Source organism: Psammomys obesus, unplaced genomic scaffold (assembly GCF_907164565.1).
Source record: "Psammomys obesus unplaced genomic scaffold, mPsaObe1.curated_primary_1811, whole genome shotgun sequence".
NCBI classification, from domain to species: domain Eukaryota; kingdom Metazoa; phylum Chordata; class Mammalia; order Rodentia; family Muridae; genus Psammomys; species Psammomys obesus.
Window position 1 is genome coordinate 23,319,742 of NW_026592890.1, and position 20,529 is coordinate 23,340,270.

The window sequence follows — 20,529 nt, forward strand, 5'->3', positions numbered from 1 at the left end:
AGAGAAGACCAAAGAACATACTTCTAAGTAATTCACTGAAGAACCAACTGTATTCATCAGTTGGTGGCCTATGGTAACATCTACAGCTTCCCTTTTTTCTTTTCTTTCTTTCTTTCTTTCTTTTTTTTTTTTTTTAAAGTCAGGGTCTCTCCATATAGCCTGGCAGTCCTGGAACTCATTATGCAGATCAGGATGTAAACCAAAAAATGGACACCAAACCACTGAACCTCCTGTTTCTATCAAGTTCTGGGACTGCATGTGTGAACCACTGACATGATATGGTATTAAAAAAAAAAAAATTAAGCTGAGTGTGGTTCTACATGGCTTTAAATCACTGCATCTGGAAAGTAGAGGCAAGCAGATCTATGAGTTCAAGGACAGCCTGGCCCAAAGAGCAAGTTCCAGAACAGCCAATGTTACTTAAAAAACAAACAAACAAACAAACAAACAAACAAACAAACCCCTATCTTGAAAAACAAAAAAAGCTCTTTGTATGTACATATGCTGAATATGTGGGCTAATGCATGTGTAGTCAAGGACAATGGAACTGGCTCTCTCTTCAGCTTAAAATGGGTCTGGAGACTGAACTCAGATGGTAAATCTTGCAGCATCATGGGCAAGTACCTTTTACACATTCAGCCTTCGCATGGTCCTATGAAAACATTATTCTTGTTTATCCGAAAGTTAGGGAAAATTGTGCAGTTACATATTTATTAACTAAAAAACTTAAGTATTATTTTGTACTTTGATACTTAGATCCACATGTTGCAAAATGACTTTTCTCCTAATATATGCAAAAAAAAAAAAAAGTGACACTTCTATTCTAAAATCTCGATAGAATTTTGGTGATTCAAAGACCTGACAATAAAGTTTGAAATCATGTCAAAGTTAAATTTTAATTTAAAATATTCTAAAATATTCATCACCTAATTAATATTCAAAACTTTACACCTGTCTTTTCTCAGAGATCAACTTCCTCTCGTATAAGACACATAAAACCTCATCAGCAAAGATTAAAACCCTATAAAGATTGCTTGTGTGTGTACATCGGAAAAAAGGTTTATGGAAGCCTGGGGTGATGTTCAGAAGGTTTAGAGCTCACCATGCCAACACAAGGAGCTGGGTGTGGTGCACACCCTGATCCCAGCACCCGAAGACTGAGACAGGGAAGCCTTAGGGACGTGCTGAGCAGCCAGTCTCATCAAGTCATGAACTTCAGGTTCAATGAAACAACTCTGCCTTACAAAATAGGGAAGAAACCACAGAAGACGCCTGGCGCTGACCTGTGCCACTACCAGGTCACACTGCGGCACATGTATCTGCACGGACGGGCGCACACACGTGCACACAAGCCCACCCCAGTAAATAACCTTCTATGACTCTCATTTTCCCCCCTTCCCTGCTGATTTTAAGATGGGGTGTCCGCCTGTTGCTTGGACCGAGTACCCTGGAGCAGCAGTCTTCAGGCCAGTCAGGGTCACAGGCAGGCACTGCGTTGTCACAGAAGCATAACTCTTGACTTGGATCGCTTAAGTGCTTTGTCTTTGAGAAACTTCCACCTTTTATTTTTAAAACCATTTACTGACTTATCACCAACATGGACACTCAACTTTTTTCTTTCCAACATGTGTGCACGCCAAGCGTACGTGCATGTACAAGTGTGTTTACTGTGTCACTGAGCCTAAAAGCCATAGGTTGACATTAATTAGGATGTCTTTTTCAGTCACTTAAATTTTTAAAATTATGTGTATGAGTGTTACGTATGTATGTATGTATGTATGTATGTATGTATGTATGTATGTGTGTGTGTGTGTGTGTGTGTGTGTATGTATGTATGTATGTATGTATGTATGTATGTATGTATGTTGTGTGCCTGGGAAGACCTGAAGAAAGCACTAGATCCCCTGCAACTGAAATTAATGATGGTGTGAGCCACCACATGGGTGCTGAGAATCAAACCTAGGTCCTCTGGAAGAGCAGCCAGTACTCTTAACCACTGAACCATCTTTCTTTCAGCTGCTGCAGTCATTTTTCCATCTTCTTATCCTTACGCCTGCATAGCTAGTACTTTATCCACTGAGCCATCTCCCCTGTCTTGACACTCAACTTTTTTTCTTTGTTTTCCCTCAAGACAAAGTTGTTCTTTGTAAGAGTCCTGGCTGTCCTCGAACTCATTTTGTTGAACAGGCTACAAAGTGAGTTCAAGGCATAGGCCACCACAACTAGCATTTTTTTAAAGTTTTTTTTTCTTTCTATGTAGTGTGAATGTGTATATATCATATGGGTAGGTGTGTAGGAGGTGAGGAGGGCACTGGATCCCTTGGAGCTGGCAATTCAGGCAGCAAGCCACTACATGAGTGCTAGGAACTGATCTCTAGTCCTCTGGAAGAGCAGCCAGCGCTCTCAACTGCTGAGCCATCTCTCCAGCCCAATACTCAACTTGTTTTTTAATGAGAGAAAAAAAAGGTTGCTTTTGCAGATTGCATTTTCATATGCTGAGCAAGTGCTCTATCCTGAGCTATATCCTCAGCCCAAGGGAGAAATAAATACCAAGACAGGGTCTCATGTATTCTAGACTGCTGAAGATGGCTTGATCTTTTCAGATGATACTCAGGACTGTACCCAGGATTGCCAACTGACCTAGCTTTCCAGCCCCAAACTCCAACTTCTCATCCTGTTCCGCTGCGATTACAGATTCAGCCTGGTTAATGTACTACAAGAGATCACCTTTGTACACCATACCTCCTGAGGCCCATCTCCAGCCTTCCAAAGAAAAGCATTTTAGAAACCCTGGCCATATACGCTGTCTTAACACAAGGACAGGGACAAAGGCCTTGGTGTTAGACAGATGGGAAAGAAGTCACACAAAGCTCTGCCCTATGACCAAGGTGCAGAGTCAGGCTCAGGCCACTTGGTCCCTATGACTTGAAGCACTTCCTGTTGGAAACCATCTCTATGACAGAGGTGTGGCCACTGTTAATAGCTTTCTGCTGCTCTGAAACAATTTTACAAGAGTCTTAACACCTTCAGACAACTTAAATTTGCTCTCTTTAAATAAGTTAGTTACAAAAATCAGTATCAGTGAATTTCCTTTAGATAACCCAGAGAAAAATCTGTTTTACCTTTTCAGCTTCTAGAGCCTGAGTGTATTCCTTAGCTCTCAGATCAGCAATTCCATTACTTTAACTTCTGCCACTATGTCCTCTCTCCTTCTGTGACTTTTTTGCCTCCCGGTTTCACTTCTAAAAGCCTTTGTAATTATACTGGGTCCTACCTGGATAATTAAGAACAATCTCCAGCGCAAGAATTTTCAGGACCATGGACATGGTTCAATAGGTAAAACTGCTAGCCAACTAACCCCCAGAACCACATAAACAAAAACAAAAGCCAGATACAGCATCACACATTACAATGCCAGAGATCCTATAGCTGGATAGAAAGCAGAAAGAAACAGGAGAATTGCCTACATAGGTCTACAGACCAGCTATCCCACCAACAAGAGAGACCTGGCGCTCACTCACCACACACTCTCACTCACCAAAGAAAAAGGTGAGAAAAGAAAGACTCACAAAGCTGTCCTCTGACTTCTACCTATTCTCTATTGCACTCGTAACTAGCAAGAGCGTATCTGTGTGCACTTGCATGCGTGTATACACGCATACAGGCATACATACATACATACATACACACACACACACACACACACACACACACACACACACACACTGTCACATCCGCAAATTCCTTTTTCTCCATAATGGAAACACATTCAGATTCTGTGTGCTACATACATACATATCAACAACATCTTTGTAGAATCACTCACTAACCATCACTCAAGTCACTGCTGCCACAACCACCGAATTTGGAAGGAGATACATTCTGTCACAAACTTTCTCAAGTCCCCTCCAATATGGTAGAAGTGACAAGTTTCAGAGCCTCACTAGAGAGAATAGCGCAGTGCCTACCTTTACTTTCTTGTAATGTTCTCATGGGAACTGTCATACATGGAAGCCTACTAGATAACAAGAAGCCACGTGGAAGACAGCATCAACTGTCAAACATGTCAGTCATTCAGCTAACAGTCACAGAAGTGACAGAGACACTACCAAGGTAGTGGCTGGACTAAATCGTTGTTGTAAACCAGTGTGAAGCCAGCAGTTTGAGGATAGTTTGCTGTACACTGCTAAATAACATTTAGAGGGAATAGAAGCCATATTGTATACATACAATATCTGGATTCCTTTCTGAGAAAATAAATAATACAGGATAAGGACTAGGGTTAAATTTGAAAAAAGAGCACACTACACTATCTTAGAGAACAATTATGCTGAAACAGAAAATAATTATAGTCACTTAAGAATCTGAAATTAACTAGGTGTGGTGCTGTGTGCCTAGCACTTGGGAAAGTGAAGCAGGAGGAGAGTGAGTGTGAAGGGAGCTGGGGCTATACAACCGAGACACTGTCTCAGAAAAGAAGACACTGTTCCCACTAGGGAGTGTACTCAGTGGTAGAGGTTACTTGCCTAGCATGAATGAAGCCATGGAAATGGAGTTCCACATGGTTGTCAGCAGCCACGTGGAAAATGAACCTGGGTCCTCTGCAGGAGCAAGTGCTCTTAAGCATTGAGCCATCTCTCTACTACCTTAAAAAGCTTCTTGACCCCAGCCAAGAAGGTGCTTATCTTAGTGTACACGAGGCCTTTTATTTAATCTCCCATATCACAAATAAATAGCTTTCCCTCAGCAACAAAAACAATCACCACCATGAAAAGACAACTACAGAACAGAAGAAAAACCTATGCCAACTATACATTTCACTTGAAATATATATTAAAAAGCTCCATTTTTCCCCCCATTTTGCTGGGTGTGGTGGCGCACCCCTTTAGTCTCAGTACTCAGGAGGTGAATCTCTGAGTTTGAGGTCAGCCTGGTCTATACAGAATGAGTTTCAGAATAGCCAAGGGCTACACAGAGAAACCCTGTCTCAAAAAACTAAAAACAAAAAACAAAACAGAAACCAAATTGCTGTACATGTAAGAGCTATATATAAAAGTTACAGAATTATCATTGGTTTTATAATAATAAACACAAAACATGTAATATCCTCTAGGAACAAGATATGCAAGGATTTTTTATGTTGCTAGATTAAACAAACAAAAACAAAATAACACTAGAAAACAAGAACAAAACAGAACAAGAACAAAATAACCACTAGAACATAAAGAGCTGAATGAGCAAGCCATTAAATGGGGAAAGGCACTGGTTGTCCCTCAGACCACCATCTCCCTTTGATGCCAGCCCGAACAGAACTTAAAGTATAGCATGCTTGTATACACACACACACACACACACACACACACACACACACACACACACACTGTTTTATGTCCAAGAAAGGATAGGGAAGGGGAAATAAAAGACAGAAAGCTATTCTGCAGTAGGGGTGATGGGAACCAAACTGCAAGTTCTAATTGTGGATGCATTCTTCCTGTTTAACAAAATTCTGGACAGTTCAGGTTTCCTTCACCTCTTGTGTGGTTCTCGAAACTCATCAGTTCTAGCTTCATCCTCCATTTCTAGTCGTGCAGGTCTGTCTGGCTCACTCATGACTGTCCATTAAACTGGAACTCAACCTGTCTCACTGACAAACCCTGTTGTTCACAATCGGCTTTCATTAGTTCACTAAGTGGCTCTTAATCTTTGTTTGTTTTGTTTTTCAAGAAAGGGTTTCACTGTATAGCCTTGGCTGTCCTGAACTCGCTTTGTAGACCAGGCTGGCCTTTTAACTCACAGAGCTCGGCCTGCCTCTGCCTCCCGAGTGCTGGGATGTAGCATCACACCCAGAGTGCCTCTTAATCTTAAAGAGCACCACAGAAACACGTTCCCCTCCACCTTCAAATTCACATAACCCTCCTTTAGTCTGGGCTCTTTCCTTCAGTTTTCACCATCCCCAACAAGCATCAGTCTCCCTTGTGTGAGTCTTCAGCAACGTCCAACTGGCCCGCCCTGAAGCAGTCTTCGAGGCAGCACCAGGAGCACAGAAAGCAGCTGCAGTGGGCACATGTCATATACATGTCATATGTCGCCTCCCTTCACCTAGCATAGGAACTCCAATAATTAAACACCAAAAGCCAACTCAACCATCCATAAATGGAAAAGACAGTTCTCAAAGAAGACATACAAAAGGCTAATGAAAAGCGTTCAACACCTTTAGCCATCAGGAGAATGCAAATTTAAAGTGCTCTTTCTGAGGGCAAGGAGAGGGCTCCGCAGATAATGGTACTTGCCCTAACATCTGACAACCTGACTTCATCCTCAGGACCAAATGGTGGAAGAAGAAAACAGACCCCCCCCCCCCCGTAAGTTACCGTCTGGAACCTACAGGTAAACCATGGTGTGTGTGCATCAACACCTTCACATACAAAAACAAACAAACACAATCAACAAATGAAATGTCTATCTCACCCCAGTCAGAATGGCTACCATTACCAAAAATAAAATAAAATGAAATAAAATAAAACAAAGCTGGTGCAGCTGTGTGGGTGTCACAACACGGACAGTTGCTAGTATAGAGGGTCACTGACTCTGTGATCTAGCTATCCCACCCACTTCAAGTCTAAGGATTCTCCATCAGCGCACCACAGAGGCAGCTGCACTAGGCACGACTGGTGGTGTGCAGAACCAGCCTAGGCGTACAGTAACAGATGAATTAATTAAAAAAATGTGGTAATCACATGACATGGAAGTTTATTCCGCTGTAAAGAATGTAACTACGACACTGCAGGGAAATAAAAATAAATGGAAATGGTAAATAGAATAAATGGAATAAATGGAATAAATGGAAATAAATGGTAAGCTGGATTCGGAAAGACAAATACTATATTCCCTCGCATGTATCACTGAAAACGTATTTATGTGTACCTATGTGGGGAGATACGGAAGTGGAAAAGGGACTATGAACAAGACGAAAAAGGTGTAAAGGGGGAGAAACAAACAAGAGGGTAACAGAGCATATGTGATGAGGCAGAAGGGCAGACTAAAGGGAAGAAAAATGAAAAGGGATGGGGGGGGGAAGAGAAGGAGCCAAAAGAGAGGAGAGAACTGTTTCAATCAGACAAGGGGTCCTGGGGCAATCAAGTGGTCAGAATCCTCTCTTAGTATTGACATGACCCAGGCAGGTCTATAAACCAAAATGCTGGAGGGCAGAACAGCAAACATAGGTGCTCCCTCTACTGGCCCATCTACTGCACTCAGACTCAGACTCCTGGCCGGACTTGGGTTCTCGCTACACATTTTCACAAGGTGTGCACCAAGTTGGAACTGAACTTACCTCTTTCCTTCCCCTCACCTCGTCTATATACTCAGAGTGTGTATGTGTATGTGTGGGTGTGTGTGTGTGTGTGTGTGTGTGTGTGTGTGTGTGCGCGCGCACTCAGGTGCTCGTGGAGGCCAGAGGTCAATCTTGAGTACTGTTTGTCAGGATCCATCCATGTTGGAAACAGTCTCTCCCAGGACCTAGGCCTCTTAGATTGGGGGGAAGGGGGGCTCACCAGCAAGCTCTAGGGCTCTTCCATCTGCACCTCCCCACTGCCATCGTGACTAGCTTTGTACATGTGTGCAGGAGTGGCTGGCACAGGTCCCTATGCTGGAATAAAAGTGTGCGCCAGTATGCCCAGGCCCCAATCTAAGCTTTTCAGGTCCCCTGACTCAGGCACCTAACCAGTACAGTACTTGTCACACAGTTTATAAATGCTCATTTATGGGATGGCTGTGAAAAACAAACACAAACAAACAAAAACTCTGATGGAAAAATCTAGTCCTGTTTTAGGATGGTGTAAACTTGTTTTATTTTTGTTTTTGTTTTTTGAGAGTCTCACTGAACACCCAGGCATGCCTGGAATTCACTGTGTAGCCCAGGCTGGCCTCAAACTCCTATCAATCCTGTGAACCTCCCAAAAGCTAGGATTACAGATTCTTGGATTCAGGTCCAAGAATGGGTGTAAATTTAATGAAGGAACCATGTTTCATTAAACTCAGTATTCTAAGCAGTCAATCAAACAGCTGGTCCACAAAAACTACTCTACTCTAAGATTATTTTCTTAAACACACATCTGTCTTTTCTTAATTTCTGGCTTACTTTCATGACACAGACTAGACATGCCTAGAGGCAAAAACACCTGGCTTAGGTGAATACAGTCTAGGTCTTTCCTTTCAAATACTCAGACTGTAGAAGCTGACATTATTTAGCCTACTAATTTGCTTCAAAACAAGTTTTCTATCTTTGAAAATTATCCATGGGTTTTTGTTGTTATTAGGGTTCTGCCATTTTTGTTTAGTGCATTTATTACAACTATTTCAGAACCCTTTTAAGCCCATCAAGGCTACTAACAATTGTAGCTGTGTATTCCTCAGTGAGACAGCACAGAGCACACTAAGAAAATTCCTCGTTTTAGGTCTCCTAAGTGCCTTGCTGGGGTGCTTGTTAAAACAACCACTGCCCAAACCTCATCTAGCCAATTAAGAGTACCTCTCATGGGGCTCAAAAGCTCTCCATGACATGAATGTGTGAGTGTGAAAGAACAGGTATAGATTCTATCAGAAAAATCTAAATTTAAATCCCACTTTCACCACTAATAGTTATGACCTTCAGCAAGTTAACATCCTGAATCTTCATTGAATCCAGGTGCCTTTATGTGCCAAGCACAGTGTTGTGGAGCAAGGGTAGAGCTTCTAGTATAAGATACAGGAACCAGAGAAAGCCACAAACATGAAACAGGGCAACTAAGGCACACAGGAAGTAAAGCCAGTTTACTATGGCAGGATCAGCAAAATCTCTACAAAGGGGACATTAAAGCTGAGTGCTATGGAGTAAGTTAGGATAGCCAGATGAGGCTGCTAAAGGACAACTGCTCTTACAAAGAGGAAGTACATGAAAGGCCTGACTACAACAGAACTCCACTTACTCAATGCAAGTACACTGGGGCAGAGGCTTTTAGTAAGGCTGAGAAAAGCTGCTGGCCATGGTGGTGCATGCCTTTCATTCCAGTACCAGGGTAGCAAAAGCAGGTGGATAGCTGTGAGGTACTGGCCAGCGTGGTCCACACAAAAAGACTCTGTTTCTAGCACAGGCATGGGGAACACCTATTGCCCAGCACCCAAGACGCGGTAGGAGAAACAGTTCAAGCTCAGATTGTGCTACACAGTAAGACACTGACTTACTGCAAAAAAAAGCAAAAAGGGAGGCCAGGAAATAGCTCAGTCAATAAAGTGTCTGCCATGCAAAGACCCAAACTGGACCCCTGGAACACAGGTGAAAAGATGAGCAGAGTAAATGCTGTAATCCTGGGGCTGGGGAAGCAGGACAGGGAGAGCCATGGGCAGCCAGCTTCAGGGACTTAATTAAGCTCTAGGTACAAAGGAATTTACCTTCTCAAAAAAGCTCAGTGCCTGGCTGGGTGTTTTTGCATACTTGTAATCCCTGCACTTAGAGACAGAGGCAGGAGGATCTCTGTGAGTTCAAGCTCAGCATGTTCCAGGCTAGCAAGAAGGATGCTGTCTCACAAAACCAACAAAACAAGATAAGGTATACAGCTTCTGAAAAACAACACCCACTGGAGGTGACCCTCTGATATCCACAGCCATGTGCATACCTGTGTACAAAGAAGCACACAGAAATAAAAAACAACGAAGATAAAGGCACTACAGAGATGAAGAGCAACAGGGAATCGGTCTCAGCCTTTATATCTGCAAAACTGGCTTTTATCTCCTCTGCTCGCCTGAATCAGAGGTTGACTTACATAATAGGTTATCAAGTGAGAAATCCCTCCACTTTGCAGCTTTAACCCTCTCCTTCGGGTCCCCTCTTCACAGCACAGAATCTGTTCATCCTTCCAGCTGCTTTCCTAGGCACATCTCATCTACTGATGCCAACTTCTATATCTCAAGCATGCCAACACTGGAATGTCCTTCAAAGGGTTCAAACATCTCAACACACCAAAATTAGGGTGTAGATACAACAAGTTTAATGTATTTTTTAATAAAAAAAAAATTGTAGCCCAAACCAAAATACTTAGGTTATAACCACAACAGCTCTTGGGCATTAAACAGACAACTTCCTCTGGGTGGGGGACAAGTTTTATGCCTTTGTTTCTTAAACTTTAAGTTGAATAATATAGATTTGAGTTTCTAATTATCCAATAGAAAGCAAAAGTGCTCCTTTTTAAATGCCCACTTTCATCACGTTCTCTAAGGCTGGTGTTAAATTAGACTCTTCTGCCATGAATATAAGTGACTCCGCTTGATGGAGATGCAAAAAAGTCAAGTGCAGGGCTCAGGCGCAATGGCTCAGTAGTTAAGAGCACTTGCTGTTCTTGTAGCTGACCCAGGTTCAGTTCCCAGCACCCACATTGTGGTTTACAACCATCCAAAACTCCAGTTCTAGGAGACCCAGTGGTCTCTTCTGACTTCTGTGGACACCACCAGACACACACAGAATATTCACACACATAATAATTAAATCTAAAAAATGTATTCTTCAGAAGTTGATTACATCTGATTTCAAACATATACTAGAAAATATTTCAGCTGGGTGTCATGGTACACCCCTTTAATCCCACCACTCAGGAAGCAGAGGCAGGACCTCTGGGAGTTCAAGGCCAGTGAAGACCCTGTCTCAAAAAAGAAAACAAAGTCAGGGCTAACTGACTAAGTGAAAAAAGCTACTTAGGTTGGGCAACTATCCTCTGGCATCAAAATAACCCGATATGGGCTCAGGAGTCTAGAGTACTTGTTGCTCTTGCAGAGAACCTGGGTTCAATTCTTCGCATCCACATAAGTGGCTTATGAACACCTTAACTTCAGTACAAGGAGATCTAACATCTTCTGACCTCTGAAGGCACCCAACATAAATGTGGACCACAGTCATTCACACAAATAAAATAAATGTATTTTTTTTAATGACCTGAGATTCAGTTGGACATAGTGGCACACGTCCTCAATCTCAGTACTTTGAAGATAGAGGCAGTGGACCTCTATGAGCTAAAATACTATTTTGGCCAGGCATGGTGGTACAAGCCTATAATATAGCACTTCAGAAATGAAGGATCAGGAACTAAAAGCCATCTTCCGCTACATAGTGAGCTGGAGGCCAACCCCGCCTCAAAAATCAGAATAAATACTATTTTGACCCTTTAATAAAATACTTTCAAGTCTTAAATAATTGATTTCCAAATTTAGTATCAGAGGTCTGACCCCAAAGAAAACCAAGCTATATACATCTTTAGAATGGTGAAGGCATCAAGCTGCTACTTGACACGGGGTCTCTCTGGGTAGCCCAGGCTGGCCTCTGCCTCCTAAGTGCTGAGGAAAGGTGCGCTGGAAAACCAGCCACTCTACTTCTACAAAGCATCTCCCTCGTTAAAACTTTTCTCAACCCACATTAGTATTAGGCTTTAACCTTGAATGTAAATTTCAAATGGCTATTTAGTAAGGTACTAAACAACATGGCTTCTTTTCTTATATCAGACTTGCCTTAAGGAAGGAATACTTCCATATCAAATAGTCTTTTGATAAGGAATCCATTTTAGTAAGTCAACCGCAATACACACACACACACACACACACACACACACACACACACACGTAACTGCCTGCTGACTTTTCATTTAAAATATATTTATATCTAAAAAGGGCCAGACTTTGAGTAATGGGTGCCAGTCACTACATTATCCAATCCTGGGAGGTAAGGGTGACTACCAAGGATCCATTTCTTGAAAAGGAAGAATTTTACTTTTTTTGTTCCTCATCCTGCCAGGAAATGGTACATATTCTTTATACCCAATGCTAGCTCAAACCTCAGGAAAGCATCTCAATTGTCTCCAGGTAAAATAGCAGATCTGAGGGTAACTGAAAATCCCCAGTCAACGTATTAACACAAACTTCATAAGCAGTGGCTCAATTTCCTTTTCAGCCTTCTCTTTAATATGCCAAATAATGTAGACACTGAGCTTTCCCAGACCTTTAATCATGTATGGTGCTCTCTGCCCTACCTACCCATTACAACAATTTAAAAAAACATTAACACTGAGCCAATTATTTTCAGAAGCTGAGAGATACTAATCAAGTGATCCTAACAGTCTTAAACACCATTCTCAAACGAGAAAGATAAATGGAGATTGGGAAACTTGTATTCTAAAGTGCCACCATCTAGATAAAATTACCCTGTGAATTGGAGCAATTTCAATCAGACCCTGTGAAATTGAACATTTTTCTCAAGACTAGAATTAGAGAGTAACTATAAGATAGTTTAAGGGCCCAAACTCTGAGATAATAAAATGGCTTCCTACATGATAAATTCAATAGCAAAAGGCAAGCAGTAGAACTAGGAAGAATATCAACAGTTTAGAATAGTAATAAATAAAATTACAAAATGATAAATGTATTCATCTCATAGCCATTCTACACCCCCCCCCCACGCTGGAACTATGTAGTCCAGGATGGCCTCGAACTCAGAGATCTGCCTGCCTCTGCCACTCAAGTACTGGGATTAAAGATATGTGCTAGAACATCCAGCTCATTCTACCTTAATACAAATCATGATTACTCTCAAAAATCATATGCTGATTAAATAAAGCCTGTTGGCCGGGTGTGGTGGCTCACGACTGTAATTCCAGCACTCAGGGAGGCAGAGGCAGGCAGATCTCTGTGAGTTCAAGGGCAGCCTGGTCTACAGAGTAAGTCCAGACCAGCCAAGGCTACACAGAGAAACCCTGTCTCAAACAAACAAATAAACAAACAAATAAAGCAAACCTACATGGTGTCCTGAGTTTTCAGTTACTACATTACATACTAAGAGAAACTACATCAGTATTTTGTGCGCATTAAAACCTCAATTACCTTATTATTGTGTACCAGTATTTCTGACTGTAACAGTCATTAACACACAACCAACTGGCTTATAATAAAAATAAACCAGAGGAGGTATACAATTTATTTAATTATCTAACTCACTAATCACTCTTAAAAAGGACTGTTTTCTATGTACATGCCAGGCCATTAATAATTACATGCATATTCACTATTTGGTAATAAGGTCTCATGTATTTTTGAAATGAGAATCATCACACTCGGATCTATTTAACAATGTTCTCAGCAAGAAAGGCACTAAGCTATTAAGTGGAGGAAGTGGAGGCTGATCCAGCCCAACTGTGTGACAGGAAGCACTAGCTATGGAAGTTTAGAAACAGGAATACTTAGTTTCATGCTAGCACAAGGAAAAAACATGCTGGTGAATGAAGGGAAAAGAGGAAGTTCTTCTTAGTGACAGGCCATATGCTAAAGACAAAAAAACTATTCCCAAATTAAAAAAAAATTATTAGTAAAACAAATTTTATGTATGTCTGTGTGTGCCAAGTGTGTGAAGGTGCTCAAGGAGACCAGTAGAGGGCACTGGGTTCCCTGGAGCTGGGGTTACTGGAGGGGTCATCCATCAGATGTGCATGCTGGGAACCGAACTCACATCCTCTGCAAGAGCAGTAAGTGTTCTTAATCACTGAGCCCTCTCTCTAGCCCTTAAAATTATCCCCATTTACTGCCAGGAGGTGGTGTCGCATTCCTGTAATATCAGGACTCAGGAGGCAGAAGCAGGTCAATCTCTGTGAGTTGAAGGCCAGCCTGGTCTACAAAATTCCAGGACAGTCAAGGCTACACAGAGAAACCCTGGGAAACCATAATCAAACAAACAAACACAAAATTTATCTCCTTTACAAACTGGCTTGTATAAGAATGTATTTCCCTAGGTGTACTAGAGCCTGAATTTTGTGGTTTCTGGAGAACAAGATACTAATTTGGCTCATGTTTTACAGATCTATACGGTTCAAAGAATAGCTTGAAAGATCAAGCTATTACTATCTTAAAAGATTCAACAAACATGGAGACACATGGCTTTAATTGTAGCAGTTGGGGCCAGCGCCTGGTCTATATAGCAGGTTCAAGGCCAGCCAGGGCCTGCATGTGAGATTCTGTCTCAAAAAAAATAAAAAAATAAAAAAAGTTTGATGATTAACTTTTTCCCAAGTCATTAATTACATAAGAATCATTCTTAAGAAGTGTTTAAGTTTCACAACCTAAGTAGCAATGCTGAGCCACACAACTTAAAAAAATGACTAGTATGGCAAATTTTGTTTAACACACAGTTAATGAGAAATGTCTTCATTTAAGTGCTAACAGTAACAGTAATTATTACTTGTTATGATTCCTCTGAGGCCAAAACTATCTTACAGTTATTTTTAGTATTTAGTTTTTAGTAATGAATTGATAAAATAAAATTTTTTCAAATGTGGACAAAACCTTTATTCCTGAAATTACAGAGTAAAAGGCAGTGTTTTCATTAGCATCTTTCAAAAAATCTTAATTACTTTTTGCCAAAAAAAAAAAAATACTAGGTATGAAATTTTAAATGTATGTTTCTATTTCAGCTGATTCCTTCATTTAAGTGAAGTGAAAATCTACAAATTAAGAGGGCAAGGTATTTAAATGAGTAAGTATGTCCTTCCTAGGCAAGTTGTTATCTTGGATACCGAGGTAGGTGACATTCCCCACACGTAGGCCTTTAGCAGGACTACAGCCCTGAACACTAAGGTCAACCATTCCCCACCACTGTTAAGGCTTGGTTCGGCCCTACCAAAATATTTGTCAGGCTCTTGCGAACTCCCGTCAAGTTCTGCTCAGAGACCCAGGTTAGTCTTGTAGCTTGAGAAAGGCCTGGAAAGACCAGCTAAGCTTGGCTTGGCCACGTCTTGGTTAGCGTCCAGGAAAAAGAGAGAGAGGGAAGGAGGGAGGGCTTCAACTTTGCACAGCCCCCTTTCCCCCAGTCACACCTAGCTCCCTTTTTCGGAGACTAGTGTTCTCGAAAGATCTACCTCTTCAACTCAAATGTCATGCCCAGCTGAGCTGCTCGAGAGGCGAGCAGAGATCAACCCACGCCCTCCTCTTCCAGCACCTTCTGCCAGAGCCAGCGGGCTGGTCCCTATACAAACCGTCCAAGGAGGGAGAGAGCCAGGCTCTTGCCTCCGTCCGTAGACAGGCTGCCCAGGGCGTCTGCAGCACGGTCTGGCCTGGGCAGCCGCTGACAACTCGGGGACCCCCACCCGGGGACGGCGGGGGCGAACGGCCGCGACCCGAGGGTGGCGGGAGCGGGGCGGGCGCCTCACCTTGACCCTGATCTCATAGGTGGTGAAGCGGCCCCGGCCGACCCCCACGGTCTGCGGGTTGCTCACATCGATCTCGAGGAAGTTGCTGGGCGGCCCGTAGGCGTCGTTCAGGTTCTGCGGCTTGGTGATCAGCCGCCGGGTGTCCGCTACGGTCTCCGCCATCTCGCTGTCGCCGCGGCAGCCGCGGGCTCTCCTCCACCGCCTCCGCCTTCGGCCAACGCCGCCGCCGCCGCCGCCCGCCGCGGGGACTCCCGGCTCGCGCGCAGCGGACGGAGGCGAACGAGCACGTAGGACGGGCGGGCGGGCGTTCGCTCCGTGCGAAGCTCCGCCCCAGGCTGCTCCGGCTTCCGCCCTTTGCCCACAGAGAGACAGCTGACTTGACCCGAACGCCGCGCCCCGGTACGCAGTCCCCGCGGCGGCCCTGGAGGGACACTGAGGGGTGGGGCTGAGGCGCAGCGGGGTCACGGGACTGTGGGCGCCAAAGTCTCACCGTGGCGGGACTACAACTACCATAATGCCTCGGGCGAGCGCGCCGCCGCCGAGTGACGCGCAGGCGCGGCAGGGAGGGGACGCTGGGGAAGGGGTGTGAGTTTCCGGTTTTTCTGACTCAGCCTCCGCCGGGAGGGACCCCGGAAACGATTTTAGCTGTTTGGCACTTTGAAGGCAGTAGTTGGAACAGCAGGAAGGAGATGATCCTGCATATACTGCCTGACTGTGATTCCTGGAAACTCTAGAAATCTTTACTAATCTTCTAGAAATCTTTAATAAACATCTCAAATGAATCAGTACATATCTGTAATCCTGACTTTTGGGAAATGGCGACCAAGAAAATCAGGAGTTCGAGGCCCGCCTGGGCTATATGAGACCTGCCTCGAAAAACAAGGGAGCTGATTTTGTAGCTCGGTTGGTAGATTGATTGCCTAGGATTCATGAAGTCCTGGGTTCAGCGCCCAGGAGGGACATAACGTTAGTGTAATGGCAGCACTCAGAAGGTAGTGGAGGCCTGAGGAGCAGTAGTTTCAAGGTGATCCTGTTCTACACGGATAAATTCAAAGCAGTAAAATAAAGGAGTGGAATTTTTGAAACCGGATAAGATCAAACTAAGGTCAAACTGTGTCTACAGTCAGGGTGGACAAGCTGAAAGCCCCCTCAAGAATCCAAGATAAGCTGCCATTCTTGTTTCCCACCAATCCTGGTGAGTTTGTTTTGTTTTTAAGTGGTAAATGTGTCTGTATTACACTTGGAATACAACTTAAATGAGGCTTTCTACAAAACGGAAAAAAGGAGCACAGAAGGACTCTGGGGGGAAAGGGAGACTGGAAGATAGCAGAATGCTGAGAACTCGGACACCAGGAGCCTCTGCATTGTGTTGTCATCCATGACGCCTGAACAAAGCCATCATGGGTCATAGGCAGCTTCTCATAGGTTCGTTAGAGACCCTTCAAGGCAGCTTACAATGTCAGCACTGTGGCACAGTCATAAAGCTAGCAAGTCCCAGAGCTAGCACTTTATCTCTGGAGCACAGGAGACTACAGATCTGAAAAGGATAAACTAAAGAGTTGGAGACATGGCTTACTGATTAAGAGTGCCTGCCGTACAAGCATCAGGACCTGAACTTGGACCCCAGGACTCATGCAACAAACAAGGCTTGCCAGTAACTGCAACACTGTTGGAGGCAGAATGGGGGTATGGAGGAAACAAGAAAATCTGGGGTTTGATAGCTCTCAGTCTGGTGGGGTGAGGGTGGGGGAGAAAGATAAAAAAATGAGCTCCAGTTTCAGGGAGAGACCATACCTCAAAGAAATAAGCAAGGGTGATAGAAAAAGACATTGACGTTGGCTTCTGCACAAGATGCCTGAATATAAAACACACACACACACACACACACACAAACATAGAATTAGGATACAATGGCTGGATGAAAGGAACAGTAATTTTTTCTGGGGGAAGGGGAGTCTAGATAAATGCCTAGTTATAATAGAGATGGAAAATATTTTAGGGAAGCAAACAAAAAACTGAAAAAGAAAATAATAAGCCCTATTCATAACAATGACCAAAATAACCAAATCTCAAGAACTTAGTGGGAAAGCAAAAGTATCTGGACTTTACAGCCAACTTGGGGTATATACCAGATTTATAGGGTTACTTGAGACCTTTGCGTTGAAAACATAAGTTCGAGATTTAAATGTGAAAAAGTTAAAGGTAGGGTATGAGATACAGCTTAGTTGGTGGGATACCTGCCTAGCATGCAATGGAGGCCCAGGGATTGATCCCAGCACCACACACATGAAAAGGCTGTGATGGCAAATGGCTGTAATCTTAGCACTCACTGGAGGAAGGAGAATCAAGAGTTCAAGGCCAGCTTGAGCACCTGAGACTCTGTCTGGAAATAATAGATGCTGGGTATGGAGATGCATGCCTGATACTCTAAAAGCCAGAAGAGTGAGGCATGACACTCTTCATTGGAGACCAGCTTGAGATTCATATCAAGACCCTTCTCAAAAAAAAAAAAAAAAAAATTAGAGAAAACTGAAAAGTTGTAGAACACCAAAAGAAGAGTATATATCTTAAACAATGTGGGAAACAACTGTATTGGTTTCTCTGATTTTTTTCAGTGACAAAATACTCAACAGGAAACCACTTAAGGAGAAAAGGATTTGTCTTGGCTCATGGTTTAAGACATGGCAGAACACACAGCTAGGACTCACAGCTGGAAAGACTGGGAAGCAGAGAGCAGGATATGCTTCCATTCCTTCTTCGATTTTTATTCAGCCCTGGCTGCTAATCCATGGGATGATGATGCTGACATTGTGAGTAGTTCTTCAGTTCAACCACTTGGGAAGCACCCTCACACACTCAGAAAGTGGCGGATGTCCTTAGTGATTCCAAACCCAGTCATGTAAGTGCCGACCTTGCTGAATAAAAAATATACAGCAAAAAGTGCTCAAATGAAAAATGGGGGGAGCCAGGTGCCGTAGCACTCGCCTTTAACTCCCAGCACTCAGGAGGCAGAGGCAGGTGGATCTCCAGGAGTTCAAGGCCAGCCTGGTCTAAATAGCAAGTTCCAGGCTAGCCAGAACTACAACGAGAACCTGCTTATCAGTATTTCATGTAGCCTCTTAAGAAAGGAAATTCAAATGGACAGTAAGCATAAAGAGTGTGTCCTAATGTTTTAATCAAATAAATGCAGCTGGTAGAGGCCTGTACCACCATAACCAGTTTATAATTTTCATCTTAAAATGTCAGTTAAGGATTTGTTTTATCAACTGCCTTCTTGTTTGATTAGAATGTCACTTCCCCAAACCCAGAAATTTGAGAAAAACAAAAGCGAGTAACTGGACCTCCAGAGAGTCAGGATCTGTAGTCATAGCACACTTAAAAGACCAAAAGATCAGTCCAGTCTTCTCTAGATCATTTACCAAGTCCAAAGTACCCTAGTCCTCACACTCCTACCTATCTCCAGGCTGATGAGCATTCCTGAAGAAATTCCATACTGAATAGCACCTTAGCAAATTCATGGTTTCATTTGAGACTTCAATACACCCAAGAAATCTCTTATTTTACCCTCTTACATTGGTGCTTTCTTGATCCTAAAAGGTAAGAAAGTAATCTCTTCTTTCTTTATGTACACAGAGAAATTAAAGGAAAAAAAAGCCAATTATGATAGCCCAGAGCTGGAAGACAGAGGCAGGGGGATCAGGAATTCAAGGTCATCTTCACCTACATTAGGAGTTAGAGGACAGCCCAAACTACTAAGACTATTATACCCCCTCTTAAAACCAACAAGGCCCAGCAGAGAAAGTGCTTGTTCTGCAAGTCTGGGTAACCTCTGACCTCCACACACCTGCTCTGGCACAGGTACACCTGCACAGACATCACAGATGCAGTAACAATAATAAGATTTAAAATCAGAAAGAAAAGTGAAAATATGGAGCCCAGCGCGTCTCTGTTACAGGACAAGTTTCTCCTAGAGCTTCTCAGACTATGAGACCATCTTCAACCATGTGGATCTTTTGAGACTCTCAGCACCTTTTTTTCTTATTACAGTATTATAGAAATGATAAGAATGGTGCTTTGTATTGTGGATTTAACTTGCCCTCAGCTGACAGATGTATGTGGTGGTTCAGCCTGAGGGTTGCCATTGCTATGAGGAAAGGGTATAATTGGCTTAAAGGCCAAGTTGGGAACTAAAGTAGAGAGCGCGGAGGTGACTGGCTTGCTTCCCATGGCTTGCTCAGCCTGCTTTTCTTTCTTAAACATAACCTTTAAAGAGGATTTCCTCATATGTATAAGTGCTTTGCCTGCATTTATGTATGTGCACCATGTGTATGGTTGCTACCTGTGGAAGCCAAATCTGCTAGGACTGGAGTTACAGAGATGGCTGTGAGCCACCGTGTGGGAGCTCAGGGCTTGCCTAAAGGTGATCTGATGAAGTTCGGTGAAAGGCATTTTCTCAATCAAAATCCCCCTTTCTGATAGCTCTAGCTTGCGTCACGTTGACAACAAAACTAAGTACGATGCAGTCCTTTCTTTTATAACTTTTATAACGCTGCAGGGCACAGCCTTCAGTGTGGTGGATATCCCATATTGGGTATGTTTGTAGGATAAATTTGTGTAGGGGGGTGATTGAGCCAGAGAGGACATGTGTATTTATAATTGGGAGATCCTGTAAAATCTAAAGTCCCCCTTGCTCTCTTTTTTAAAGATTTATTATTTATAAAGTACTCTGCCTTCATGTGTAGGCATGCCAGAAGAGGGCAGTAGATCTCATTATAGATGGTTGTGAGCCCACCATATGGGTGCTGGGAATTGAACTCAGAACCTTTAGAAGAGCAGCCAGTGTTCTTAACCTCTGAGCCACCTCTCCAGCCGTTTTCTTTAAGGCTGGCGTAGACACAGATGACCCATCTGACTCATCTCTTCAGCCCTTCTCCCTTTCTTTCTAAAGTTGACTTTTGGTTAAAAAATTTTTTTTGTTTGTTTTTGTTTTTGTTTCTAAACAGAGATCTGCCTCCTCTGACTTCCAAATGCTGGGATTAAAGGTATGTGCCACCACTGCCCAGCTGTTTAATTTTTTTAAATTAAAAAATGTTAAATCTGCTTATCTTATGTGTAAGAGTTTTTTGTCTGAACATATTTATGTACACTGTGTATATATGTGGTGCCAAAAGGGGTCAAAAGAGGGCAGTGGATCCCCTTGACCTGGAGTTTTGGCATTAGGAACCAAACCCCAGTCCTCTGAAAGAACAACAAGTGCTCCTAACTGATGAGCCATCTCTCCAGTTCTTGACTTTTGTTTAACAATGCATGGAAAGTA

At 43.0% G+C, this 20,529-nt stretch overlaps 1 protein-coding gene and 1 long non-coding RNA gene across 2 annotated transcripts in view; one reads left to right on the plus strand and one right to left on the minus strand.

Annotated features, from left to right (window-relative positions):
• The window catches only part of Snx3 (sorting nexin 3), a 38,658-nt gene extending 23,057 nt beyond the window's left edge, over positions 1-15,601 (minus strand). Inside the window, exon 1 of the mRNA XM_055616118.1 lies at positions 15,213-15,601. Within this exon, the coding sequence (XP_055472093.1) occupies positions 15,213-15,374 (162 nt within the window). The 5' untranslated portion in view covers positions 15,375-15,601. The remainder of the gene's footprint in view (positions 1-15,212) is intronic.
• Positions 15,602-15,903: 302 nt separating this feature from the next.
• Positions 15,904-20,293, plus strand: LOC129683437 (uncharacterized). The gene is made up of 3 exons (XR_008721146.1): positions 15,904-16,407; positions 17,828-18,022; positions 20,216-20,293. It is a non-coding gene; the product is annotated as an uncharacterized LOC129683437 (long non-coding RNA).
• Positions 20,294-20,529: the final 236 nt, after the last annotated feature.